General features: G+C 34.0%; 1 protein-coding gene and 1 non-coding gene across 2 annotated transcripts; both read left to right on the top strand.

The window, feature by feature from the left end:
- Window positions 1-9,031: 9,031 nt before the first annotated feature.
- F14F11.4 lies at window positions 9,032-9,171 on the top strand. Its single transcript, NR_051432.1, has one exon. It is a non-coding gene; the product is annotated as an Unclassified non-coding RNA F14F11.4 (non-coding RNA).
- A 775-nt stretch (window positions 9,172-9,946) lies between these two features.
- On the top strand, window positions 9,947-10,514 carry nlp-55 (Neuropeptide-Like Protein). Its single transcript, NM_063350.4, has 2 exons — window positions 9,947-10,049; window positions 10,106-10,514. The coding sequence occupies exons 1-2, from the start codon at window positions 9,991-9,993 to the stop codon at window positions 10,278-10,280; spliced, it is 234 nt and encodes a 77-aa protein (NP_495751.1). The 5' UTR covers window positions 9,947-9,990; the 3' UTR covers window positions 10,281-10,514.
- The last annotated feature ends 3,627 nt before the right edge of the window (window positions 10,515-14,141 follow it).

Here is a 14,141-nt window from a genome sequence, read left to right as displayed (position 1 = left end):
GAACAATTACCGAACAACTGTAATCAAATTGTGACGAAATTGAAAACAAGACTAGACATGGATTGGGCTCACTTGATCAGATTTTCAATTTGACAGCTTGAACAGTCTATACCTAATGTACAAGTTCAAAAGTTCATTGTCTGTTTTGAATTTCTCTTTGATCCTTAATTTAATTATTTTGGACTGGCACGCATCTGCAATAATAAAATAAACTGACATCTCGAAAAAGAAACGGAAGTAATGTTTAAAAGAGGAAACGAACATTGAGTCGCCTTTTGCAATTTCATTAAGTAACTTACTCATCGAAATTCTTACCTAGAGTAACAAGACATACTCGGAGGTTGCTTACTTTTCTGTTTCAATGAACACCGAAAGGCGTAGGCAAAAAAAGACAACAAACGTGAGACCTCAAACTGTTTGAAAAATCTCAAAATCTCAAGTAGACGAGCTTCAAGTACCTATCATTGCTCGAAGATTCAGAGCATCTACTAAAGTTTAGTAACGTCATCTTACTATTTTTATTACTGAATCCGTGAACCCTCGAAAATTCCAAAATTACATTTGACTTCTAAAGATCATTTCTAAATATATCATAGTAAAACTGCTCATACGTCAGTTAATTGTTTTCCAGCGGAACTTGTAAATATTTTAAGCTCATAAATTGATTGCAAATTTTCAACCAAAACTTAATTATTTGGTTTGCAGAAAAAGTGTGTTTCTATAAGTTTGTGCTTTGGGAATAATTTTGCGATTTCTATAAGGGGTATTTTATTGTTGGGAAAATGTGTGGAATTACTATTGCGATGAAATTAGAAAATATCATTGTGAAACTGTTGAACTTTTTTGTCTTCTGTGACTTATTATAAGCGTCATACAAGCGAAAATAACGCAAAATTTTTCGAATATACCAAAAGTTTATTCTAAAAAATTTGAAAATAAAACTAACAAAAAAAACTGTAACACATTATAGTATTCTACTTTTTGGTAACATTTTATGATGCACAAAATAAAATAAAGAGTATTTTGAGTTAAAAATTTAAAAATTGTTTTTCATTTCATTATGTATAACTCTACACATAGGTGGCTCGAGACTTGAGTGAATTGAGTTGTCCGAGGTTCTTTCCCTTGAGCCTGTAATGCTCATTTTGTACTAGGATATGTTCTTTCAGCGGAGTCTAGTCCAACAAAACAACAATTATGATAAAAGCAAGAGCCTCAATAAAAATAGAAATAATTTCAGAGGTTATTTATTTTCCAATTGTCAGTGTCTGTACCCATTAATCCTTCCTACTCCAGTTCCGCTTTAACCAATCGTCTACTTTTCCCTAATTGATGCTTTTTAGAAAGTGCGAAATTGAATTTTAAAGCTTGATATTCGATTTTTCACGATTCCGGATTGCCTGTTTTGATTTAAAGCAAGCGATTTTCTGGGGAAAACTGTGGAATGAACTTTTCAGTTATCCGAGGCTACGTTTTGGAAATTTAGTTTGGTATCGTGAAGTGTATTAAAATGCAAGCTTTTCCCACTGAAAGCCCAAACTGGTAGGATTTTTTAAAATCAGAATACTGTATGAAAATATTTATTGTCACAAAAACATTTAAGTTTGAATTGCTCCGAAACACCCGATTTTCTAGCTTCGTCATTCTAAAAAAAACCGAGATAACCGCATGATTGAAAGTTCAAACTTTAGAGATGACATCAAAAATGACACAATGTGTCATCCGTTTTTTTGTCGATTTTTCATTCATGTCTAAACTATTTCCCTATTTTTTCTTTTCCCGACCGGAAACGTCATCTGACCTCACAAACGGAGCCGCCTGAGCCCGCCCCTTCTTCTCATCTCATCACAATTTAACGCCTTCTGCAAATTTGTTTCTCCGAATTTCAAAAAGTCCCCTTCTGCAAAAATCGTTAATCGTTTTTCTTCGAAAGCTGTTGACGTATTTTATGAGGATACTCGATTTAATTATGTTTACCGTTTGGACGATTAAAAAGAAGCCCCGGCATTTGATAGGTTTCCGTGTTTCAAATCAAATATGAAAAACAGAATCACAAAAAGTCAAAATATTATGATTAATGGATGTCAAATTTTCAATGATCTGTTTTGATAATATTTAGACAGTATTAGTAATTTGATCTGAAATATTTTAATCCTTGATTTTTAACAAAAACTAACTTGAACCCATAAAATAGAGCTTTGAATTATCGGTAGAAAAGGGGGGTCTCTTTACAGAATAAACATCGAGAAGGGAGTAGTCTGATATACAGTTAATTTGCGATGTGCACCACAGTAGGTATTATGTTTGCAATGCACACATTTTCTCACAATCAGAACAGTGTAAATTTTTCGAGTCGCAGTGCGTGTGTTGTGCCCAATTTCATTGGATATGTGTGCGTGTAGTTGTATTTGCAGTTTCTTATGGATACATTGCAAATTAACTTGGGTATTCCCATTACTTCATCACGAGTACAATTCTGTTTCCCCTTAAGGGCAATTGTCTAAAACTTTTACAAATTTACAATAAATATAGCCAGAAACAATATAGCTTTACATTTTTCATTCCCCATGTGGTCATTGAAATTTGTTTGATATTTACATATATACCTGCAAATATATTTCTACGGCTTATTGTAGTCAGAAGTCTTAAATTGTGTTCCAACACTGAAAAATGCATTACGTAAAAATTGTACATTTGGGATATGTAACATCAGGTGGTCTTTGTTTTTTTTTTGTAATTTAATGTTTAAAATTTCAGTTTTTTTCTGAAATATGTTTGAGCGATAAGGTGCAGCACTATTCGATAAACAACGATGAACTATATCAGAATTTTTTTGAGTTTGGCACTGATAAATCCAATGTTTTCTGAATTCAAAACCATTTATACCTTGGAAGAAATTCACTTAAAAATTTTTTTGCCAATTTCTAAATAACTAAACTATCTATAATTATTGTTGAACCTATTTCGATAACTTCTGCTCACTATTAGATTATCTCATTTTTGACATAAATTTACCAGCTGTTGCCAATAACCATACAACGATCAAACTTTTTAATCATGCAAAAATGCAAATTCTTCCAAATTCTCTAGCATATTTGTGTGGTTTACGTGTGAATGGTCCCTTGTACGTGTGATGTATCATCTTCTTTATTTCCATTCAGATTCTTTTTTCTTACGTCTTCTCTCCGCCCCAATTCATTTTCTGAATTCTTCAGCCTGCCGATTAGCACTCTGGGCATCGTTGACACACTTCGATTCCAATTAGTATCGTCCATCTCTTTCTTATTCTTAGTGTCGTGCTCTCTCTTGACTCCGTTAATCTAACTGCTTTTCCATGCCATTTTATTTTCGTTTTACTCTTAAACGTTGTTAACTAGGTTTATTAAATTTACTATAAGAAGCCTCCCAATACGGCGGCTATAGTCTGACTTTATTATTTGTTTAGAGGGGTTTCCTCCGAATAAAACCTGGATAAGTTCTCAGAATGGATATATGCGAGACTTTTTTCATAGTAGGTAATTAAAAACACATCTAGATAATAGCTAGGAAAATGTTTTCTTCACTAAACACTAACTCCCTCAGAGAAACTCTGTACTGACCCCTGAGAGTAATGAGGAAATTCCGGAAACGGTGTTTTAGGTGAGTAATAACTCGATAGGTAGTTATGATGATGATTTCAAAAAAAAAGCATTATTATATTATGAGCTTTAGTTTCACATTAATGCTTCAAGTTTTTTAGTTCCCTATCTGTATGTAGACTGTCATCATTTATTCAAAAATTAAAAAAAAATCCAAACTGCTTTTCAATAGGATTTAATACAGCATACATCTTGAGATGTTCATTATTTTTCTTCAAAAAATATTTTGTTATTTTTATGATTTCATTGAACATTCTCATGCAAGTTATTATAATATATCCAAAATACAAAAGTCATCTAATGAATTGACGGTTTCTTTGAGCTGACTCACATGGGCCGTCAAAGAAAAATTTTAAAACATCGAAGTTCAGTTGAAAGACAATATTCATTAAATTCCCTGTACTTTCAGACGTTCTCTCTATCACACTGCTCTGAATCTTCTATAAATTTGAAATTAGAAGTGTCCATGGCACATAGGTCTACATGTCTTTTTAAAGCGATTCTTTGAAAATCCCAGATAAATTTCCAAAAATAGATTGACATATATTTTTGGTGACCATTGTTTTATTCTAGCAAAAACTATTGTCAATGAATACAATTCTGATTTATTCATAAATTATTGATGGCATGCAGTTGAATTGGTAGTAGGCGATAACTTTTTTGGTTTTTATGATGTATGGATCATATTTTATTGAATTTCCATAATCGTCAGCATGACTTTTTTTGCCATTTTAAGCGTCACATTCTGTTCTTGGTTTCTAAGAAGCTTTAAGGTTTTGAATCTGATTTCTGCCGTCATTTTATGAGCATGATTCGTGATTTAGACCGAAAAGCGACCAGCAGACAGATGAAACATCCCACTCAATTTTAAAGCTTATCATTTTTAAATCTTTGTAAGATATTCACAAAGAAGTCCGTTCTTCACGAAAGACACACACTTTTTTAATGGGTGGGTCTAGCCACGACTTCGAGCATAGTGGTCGAGGAAATTGTTTAATTTCACAAAAATTATCATTAGATATTAACTGCACAGAAAATTACATTCTTCGCTTTCTACAATCATATTTTCTAACTAACTTTTTCAAATGTTGATTTCCAAAAGTTGCGTAAAGTTTGTATAATTGTTATCAGATAGTTACTTGACCGCAAAATTTAGAGATCAAATAAAATGGGACAGTTTGACAAGTTTTTGAAACATTGAAAGCAATCATTTAACGAAAGAATTTTGCAGATTTTGTAAGAGAGTTTGAGCAAGGACTCCAATCCCTGCTCATCCATGTTAATCTTATATGTCTTACTTTCTGGGATGCACCATTCCTATAGACACACATCATAGATTTTATTTTTGATTCTTGGAACAAATTTCTCGATAAAATGTTTCGTAGAACTTATGAGTCAGAGACAACTTAATTACCGAAAAATTTATTCAAGAGTTGTTCAAAAAACCACTTGAATTGTAACTTTTAAAGTAAATTCAGCAAATTTGTGATTTTTAATAAGATATAGAAAAATATAATTCTAAAACTTTTGTTGTGTTATTTTTTTGTTAAATTTACACAACAAAGGTTAAAGAAAAACTGAGAGGTCATGAACTAAGTTACCTAACCATATATGATAATTGGCTTACTTTGCAACAGTGAGGTCATCGTTTTCCTAGTAGTTAATTTACTTTAGTTGAGCGTTTTCATATTGTCTGATTTTGAAAATTGCAAATACTTCAAAATTTCCAGCAAATTTTTGTTATTTAATTATTTAAAGTTACAATTCAACTCGCTTCCTGAGATAAAACAAAGTGTGATTTTCAAGAAAAAAAATCAAGATCTTCAAGTTTCGTTTGTTAATAAATTTCGAGGGTTTTAAGTTTTAATTTGTTTTAATTTCACCCGTAACCCCATATAAATTGAGGTAAAACGTATTTTTGTACCTCAATGCTTTAATAAATGTCGTCATAAATCTTACATTTTTACAGCTGTATATTTTTTATTTTCCCTTCAACCTTGAGCACAACAATAAGTGCTAAACTTTGATAATATGCGTATTTTCAGAAATAATTCACAGTTTGTTTATTTCAATGACGCGTTTTGAGTATGATTAGCGTTTTTCTATTGTTTTTCGGGTACACCAATTTTTTTTCAATTTTCAAAGTACGTAGTCACTTTGTCGATGGATGCTCAAATCTTACTTGAAAACGAAATTATTCTACATACGAAACAGTTAATATATTTCTTATTTCAAATTCAAACATCAAAACTTAAAAATTACTTTCTTTAAAATAAGTGGTTGAATTTTGAAAACCGGGAAGTTGATGGCTATTCAACGCTATTTTTCATTGTGCTCAGTTGAAAAACTAAACAATAAAAAAATGGTCCCAGTTTTGAATATTTTTGAAGTTCTATTCAATCTCCTGCTTGAAATTTGTTTTCTCCACGGTCCAAGTCTGTTAGTTTATATTTTTAAAATATAGAAAAGTTCCTGGAAATTCCTAAATTTTAAATCAATAATAAATATTTTTTGAAACATTCCTTGTTTCTTTTTGCACATTTCGTGTGTTGCACTAAAAACGGAAAACCATTTCCAATTCAGTGATTCCCATAAAAAAAAAGCTCCTTTTTCTGATTATTGGTTCCTTATGTGTCTTGAATCCTACGTTTTTTTCGTTTCTTTCCGACACTTCTATCCAGACAAAAAGATGAAGATAATGATGATTGAAAACGATAAATGAGATCTTCTGGCAGAAATAATGAAAACTTTTAGATGAAAACTCATTTGACTTTTTAGTTTTGTGCTTTTGTTGTCTAGAAACCCGGATTTTACGTAGGGAAAAGTAAAGTTTTCTGGTAAAGCATGTACTATAATCGTACAATAAGAACCTATGTACCTTAATGAAAAAAGCATTCAATTGTATAAATCTAAAAAAATAAATAATTCATGTAGGCACGATAAGACAAGAGCTACCGACGACTGCCTAGATGCTTGCAAAAAAAGTAAATTGGACTCTCGATAATTTATTTAGTAATGAGTGAAAAATTAGGGGGTCAGTCTACATTAAAGACCAATGAAGTAAGTATGTAGATGTGCTAGTAGAAACAGATCAAATTGAATTTTTCGATTAAATCAATAATTTTCTACAAGATGAAGTGCATTATTGAAAATTGAAACCCTGAGACTTTCTTGTTATCGTTTCCTGAGTTGAGACCTGAAGCAAGAAATTCCAAAATTAACCTTTCTGTCCTCCCACTCATTGTTATTTTCGTTTACGTTTTCCCCCATTACCGAGATCTTGAACTGAGTACACTTTGTTTCCTCTTTGTTTTTTTCAATGAATCATTTCATTCATTAAAAATACTCTGCTCATTCATATATTCTTCACCAAATTCACTTTTCTGCAGACAAACACGTTAACGATAAGACACTGACGTTAAAATTAAATATGACTAACTTTGGTACATAAAGAAGAATAAAAAAGACAAAGTACTTCTGCATATAGTAGTCTAATCCTACAATGATGAATTAAGCTTTCTGAGTGATTTTCTAGGTTTGCGAGGAGATAAAAGGGCACAGATTGTTTCTATTTTTGAAACTTATTTCTGAAGATTTTGATGACAATAATACACGGAAGGATTACTTTTGTCACATGAGGATCTAAAAAATATTCATAATCTATTCGAATGAGGGGGTACGTTTTCTGTAGGGGAATTTTTCCGAAGATACGGTTTGTGTAGGGCAATGTGCGGCGCGCCTTTTCGCAAGCCGCCGCGCACTTTTATTCATATTTATTTTCAACAGGAAGTTTCGAACGGAATTCGTTGAAAAACGAATTTTATTGAGAATTAAATTGTTAATCAATGGAATTGCTTTATTTGAGCCAAATTAAACGTTAATACTAATGGTTTCAGAGCTTTTAACGCCAGAAACAGTGTTTTTTATTGATTTTTCAGTCAAACCATCAAAAAGTTTCCGAAGATAAGTGATTTGTTGTCAGGATAGGAAGAACTCGACGCTGAAAGTGATCCAACTGGAGCCAACCGATGAAAAAATATAATTTATTTATTATTCGACCGAAAGGATTCAAATGGGAACATAAAATTAACAATTGATCATAAATTAATTAGAAAAATGATCATAATCAAACTTTCTTTCTTTATCTTTCAATATTTTGCAGCAAATTCGTATCCTGACTTGTTCTAATGTAATTCCGTTCGAAATTTCCTGTTGAAAGTAGAGAATAAATAAATACGAAAAAAAGTGCGCGGCGGCTTGCGAAAAGGCGCGCCGCACTTTGCCCTACACAAACCGTATCTTCGGAAAAATTCCCCTACAGAAAGCGTACCCCCTCATTCGAATGGTTGAAGATTAACAGACAGAGTATGTTCTGTGGATGGAGAAATACTATTTCATATAAAAAAGTTAAGGGTATGGAAATGAAACTGGATTGTTATCTTTTACGTTAAGACTATACCTTTTGTCTAGGCACCTTACAAATTTTTTCAAAACTATAAAAGCATATCCACCACGATAAAAAAGGAATTATTTTCTATGAGCTATTTCGATAAAAATTGCTTGAAACAAATTAGACCAAATTGTGACGCAAACTTCCGACGAAATGTGCAAATTTCATATCTGAATTATGTAAGTAAATTCCCACCTTCAATAGACACCTGCAAATATTTCAACGTTTTTAGAATGTTATTTTCAGGCTTTTAAACGTCAAACCAACGATGTTTGACAGTTAACATTTAACCATTTGCTGCTGTTCAAACAGGAATAAAGAAATTAATGATGATTAAGCAGTTGTTTTTGGTTTTTTGGTTTCAGGAATGAGTCTGGTGAACCAAAATTGAAAACTTATTTGATTAGAGTATGAGGTTAGTTGATATCGTTGGAAAGTACTGAAGTGGTTTGGTTTTTAAACTGATGAAACGTTTGTTTTCGCAAGTCAATAATAGAAATAGATTCCCGATTAACTCGGACTGAAAACTTCGAGCTCGGTGTGTTTTTTTTTCATTTTCCAGATTTCTTTCAATAATTCTAATGCGAAGGTAATTTTTAGAAGGTTACGTTGTAATGCACCTGTCTTCAGATTTCCAGATTTCCTTTCATTCAACTACTTAGGTTATTTATGCTTTGATGCATGGCTCGGAGTCTGAGTTTTCAATTTTTATAATCCAGACTTCTCCAGTTTTGAACTCCTCTCTGTTTTAGCTTTCAGTTCTTAAGCTCCAGTTACAAATATATTTTTTTCCGTTTGTTCATATAACTTAAAATGGAATATGAAAGAATGGAACAATTAAGCGTCTCCCACGTGCTTTGTCGGTACTCCTGACGACTCATCGAGTCTCATCAGAAGTCCGTCCCCTACCGCAGAGCAACGTCATATAAGTAGTTAGTGTTGTTATCTATGTCAAAGATCGAGTATACTCTCTTCTCCTCCCGTTTCCCATCCATTATGTGAAAAGGGGGCGGAGAAGCAGATGGAGAGGCTGAAGGCGTGGCGAGAAGGTGACGCCCACCTGAGAATTTAGTAAATATATAAATATTTATATCTGCAGCACATTCAACGTTCCAATATTTAGCACGTACAGTTGTTCGTTTTTCCAATAATACTTGACATAATTGAAGCAGCATAGTATAAATTATTTGTATTTACAATTTATTTCTACGTCGCTTTTTTCCGTTTTTCCGATTTTGTACTCCTTCCTCATTTGTATTCTGAGAACTTGGATTGTTCTCAACTGTGTTCTTTTTGCTCATCATCATTCGCTCTTTTCCCTATTTTTTTTACTGATTATAATTACAATGTTGTCGACGTCAAGTCGAATGTTTCGATTTTTATTATGCACATACGAGGCGACTCTTTCTTCCATCTTTTCTGAATTCACATGGCTACGTTTCTTGTTTTCATAAAGTCTATGCCTTTATGGGATTTTGCTTTATGGAAATTCTCTAGATGTTTAGAAATCATGCCTATGCACCAGTTGGCACTAGTTGTCACTTCAATTTTTCAGCTTAGAATATAATTCCGATTTTGTAAAGCCTGGCTTAGATGTTCGACCTGTGGTTCTTGAATTCAACTTTTATTCCTTCTCTGTTTTGGAAAAAGTTTATCAAAGTTTAATCATAACGATTCACTGAAAAATTCATGTTAATTATCTCTTGAAGCGTAAAGTATTTGGCACATGTGTTTGTTCGAAGCAACTGCTAGGTGATGCTTCTGCCAGTTTAGTCATCAGACTCGTTTTTTACTTTTATTCTCTTTTTTCTCTAAACTCTTTATTCTTCGTGTAGACATATTATTGAGCTAATTTAACAGGTAATCCACACAGCTTGTGTCCCCGTGCTTCACAAGAGGAAAATGAGCTGCATCTCGATGCTCTTCATCCTGCTCGTCGCTTGTCTTCTTGTTTCAAATGCGTAAGTTTACATTTTGATTGGAAAGTTCAAATTAATGTTAATATTTCTATTTTCAGAATGTATATAAATCCAGACTATTATTATGTTGAGCAGTTACCAACAATGAAGAAATCAGGTCAGCTTCGGGCATTGGCTGGCTCACGGAATTGTTTCTTTTCGCCTGTTAACTGCATCATCACCCATGACATCAACTCATATCGCAGACTTGCAAAGGGATCCAGTTATGCGTGAAACCACCTCGACTCGTGTACATTTTTAGTCTTCCGAGATTTTTTCCTTGTTTTTCTCTTAATTCGTCAATCACACCAAAAACCATCATTCTCTTCCTCTTCTCATTCCAAATCCGTACAGCGCCAACTGTTTTTGAAATTTTATAAATTGTTTGTGTCCTCTTCTCACTCATTCCCTCTTGTGTGTCGCATAGCCAATTCGATGTTGATGACAATAAATGATACGCCTTGTTTATCTAAGAACAAGTTTAAGAAGTTTCAGGAAAGTGAGATAACAGGAATTTCAGATGCAAGTGATGTCGGAGCATCTTCTGTATAAATTCAAATCCCTAGCCGTGTCTACATACAAATAGTCTACGTTTCAAAAAATGTGTCAGCTTGTCAGACTTGAAAACCTTATTGTTAATAATGTTTTGAACTAATAGCAAAGAAAAACATAATCAAAGTTTCTCTATGAAGCATCTTTATTTTCAGAAACTCTCCAAGGTATGATTTTACAAATAATGAAGGCAGATTTTTTCAAAACATTAAAAACGTTTTATCATGTTGGTTTCTTTTGAGAAACTTATAATTATGCCATTATTCAGTGGAAATTGTTAAAGAAGTATAAATGAAATAAAATCAGAATAAAATAGTTTATAACGACAAAAAAGTATATGTACATACGCCTCGGAGTTTCTCAGATAAATCAAACCACGCAGGCGAGGCCTACAAACCACGCTCAATTCGCCAGAATTATCCAGCCAACTTTTGCACCTTTCCGAATTAGTACTTCTACAGTTCCTAAAGTTGGTTGAGAAGATGCGGCAATATCATTTTTACTAAAAATCTTGTGCAATATCGCATGTTCGCGAAAACTTGCAACTGTGTGCTCATTTTTTAAATGGTGAATCCTTCATTTCTACAGTTGAAATTATGGAATTTCATAAACTTATCTTTCTATTTCAAATGAACAAATGTGTGAAATTAGAAGCTTGTGGGGTGTATTATGGCTAAGATTGTGGTGAGACTATCAAAAAATAAAACAAGGATGTGCCTTCAAACGGAAGTGCCAAATTTATAGAAAATTTTTTGATAAATAGATAAAACATTAAATTTGACAATTGTTTTTTAGATCCTAGTAAAACTCATACTTTCCGATTGATCATCATGATTGATCTACCAGTCAGTTCATATCATCATAAACATAAGTGTTTGATGCTTTATGCTAAAATAGAGGACTCCGAATCTATAACCGTAGTTATAATCGTTGATGCAAGTAATTACGTCTCGTATTTCTATTATTTTCTTGTCTACATGAATTTTCATCAAATGAACTTTGCCGCAGTGCCCACGCGAAATAAGTGATTAGCGTTCAGAATCATCCCCTATAAAGTCAGTTTCACTATTCATGAGAATTCGGGTCTAGTCCTTTCAACGATATTCATGGGATTTTCGGAATTGAACAAAATAACAATCAAAGTTCTAAAACTGTGCGTTCGAAATGTCATGCATTACTAAAATTATGCACCTGAACTTTTGAATGCTTGCTAGATCTCTTTATGTGGGGGCACGCTTCCGGAGATTTGGAAGCTTCTGGTACTTCCGTTGCTCGAGCAATTAGGATTATGATGCCATATAACCACAGATTTATGAAAATTTGTGACGCAGAAAAATGTGTTCTATAACTATATGAATGAATAGGGTTTTTCTATAAAAGAATTCGAAGACTTTACACTTGAGTAAATTAACAAGTTTGGAAATAAACAAAATAAATTTTATACAGATTTCCATAAAAAAAAGTGGCATAGAAATACAACATTAATTTTTCATTTCATTAGGAAAGACTAGACAGACATCGCACAATGGAAGTATCAAGATTTGGTTCAATAAGCTATTGCGTAATATACGCCTACACCTAGGCTACGACTTTTTCAAAATTTCATTTTTGAAAACGAACAAGAAAATGTTCGTTTGAAAGACGAAAAACGGAGACAAAAACGAAAAAATTAGTCTTGCTAATTTACAGTTGGAATTACGGTTTTTAGTTACATTTTGCCTCAAAGTTTTCATTGTTCCAAAATAGGTTTTAATGAACTGAACAACTAGTGAGAGACCCCAAAATACTGCCTGTATTTTGTCAGGACTCAGACGGAAAAGAGAAGAGTCGGAAATGAAACGAACGAAAACCTACTGAGAACCCAAAATACTGCTTGTATTTTGTCAGGACTCAAAAAAAAGAGTGGAGACTCAGAAATGAGCAGAAACCCTAATGAGACCCAAAAATACTGCCGGTATTCTGTCAGGACTCATTAGGAAGAGTGGAGATTCAGGAACCAAACTAAAACCTAATGAGACCCCAGAATACTGCCGGTATTCTGTCAGGACTCATTAGGAAGAGTGGAGATTCAGAAAAGAAAAGGAAACCTATTGAGACCCCAAAATACTGCCGGTATTCTGTCAGGACTCATTAGGAAGAGTGTAGATTCAGGAACGAAACTAAAACCTATTGAGACCCCAAAATACTGCCGGTATTCTGTCAGGACTCATTCGGAAGAGTGGAAATTCAGAAAAGAAACGACAACCTAATGAGACCCCAGAATACTGCCGGTATTCTGTCAGGACTCATTAGGAAGAGTGGAGATTCAGAAAAGAAAAGGAAACCTAATGAGACACCAAAATACTGCCGGTATTCTGTCAGGACTCATTAGGAAGAGTGGAGATTCAGAAAAGAAACAATGACCTAATGAGACCCCAAAATACTGCCGGTATTCTGTCAGGACTCATTAGGAAGAGTGGAGATTCAGAAAAGAAACAATGACGTAATGAGACCCCAAAATACTGCCGGTATTCTGTCAGGACTCATTAGGAAGAGTGGAGATTCAGAAAAGAAACGACAACCTAATGAGACCCCAGAATACTGCCGGTATTCTGTCAGGACTCATTAGGAAGAGTGGAGATTCAGGAACGAAACTAAAACCTATTGAGACCCCAGAATACTGCCGGTATTCTGTCAGGACTCATTCGGAAGAGTGGAAATTCAGAAAAGAAACGACAACCTAATGAGACCCCAAAATACTGCCGGTATTCTGTCAGGACTCATTAGGAAGAGTGGAGATTCAGAAAAGAAACGACAACCTAATGAGACCCCAGAATACTGCCGGTATTCTGTCAGGACTCATTAGGAAGAGTGGAGATTCAGGAACGAAACTAAAACCTATTGAGACCCCAGAATACTGCCGGTATTCTGTCAGGACTCATAAGGAAGAGTGGAGATTCAGAAAAGAAAAGGAAACCTAATGAGACACCAAAATACTGCCGGTATTCTGTCAGGACTCATTAGGAAGAGTGGAGATTCAGGAACGAAACTAAAACCTAATGAGACCCCAGAATACTGCCGGTATTCTGTCAGGACTCATTAGGAAGAGTGGAGATTCAGGAACGAAACTATGACCTAATGAGACCCCAAAATACTGCCGGTATTCTGTCAGGACTCATTAGGAAGAGTGCAGATTCAGGAACGAAACTAAAACCTAATGAGACCCCAAAATACTGCCGGTATTCTGTCAGGACTCATTAGGAAGAGTGGAGATTCAGGAACGAAACTATGACCTAATGAGACCCCAAAATACTGCCGGTATTCTGTCAGGACTCATTAGGAAGAGTGCAGATTCAGGAACGAAACTAAAACCTAATGAGACCCCAAAATACTGCCGGTATTCTGTCAGGACTCATTAGGAAGAGTGGAGATTCAGAAAAGAAACAATGACCTAATGAGACCCCAAAATACTGCCGGTATTCTGTCAGGACTCATTAGGAAGAGTGGAGATTCAGAAAAGAAACAATGACTTAATGAGACCCCAGAATACTGCCGGTATTCTGT

The sequence above is a fragment of the Caenorhabditis elegans genome, chromosome II, assembly GCF_000002985.6.
Source record: "Caenorhabditis elegans chromosome II".
Lineage (NCBI taxonomy): Eukaryota > Metazoa > Nematoda > Chromadorea > Rhabditida > Rhabditidae > Caenorhabditis > Caenorhabditis elegans.
The sequence above is the reverse complement of the archived record's forward strand: the minus strand, read 5'-3'. Positions and strand labels throughout refer to the sequence as shown.

What these genes read in the sequence shown, in the direction of transcription:
- nlp-55 (NM_063350.4), top strand. Translation starts at nt 9,991, where the DNA reads ATGAGCTGCATCTCGATGCTCTTCATCCTGCTCGTCGCTTGTCTTCTT. An exon ending in TGTCTTCTTGTTTCAAATGC is followed by an intron (nt 10,050 to 10,105) that starts GTAAGTTTACAT and finishes TTCTATTTTCAG; the next exon opens with AATGTATATAAATCCAGACT.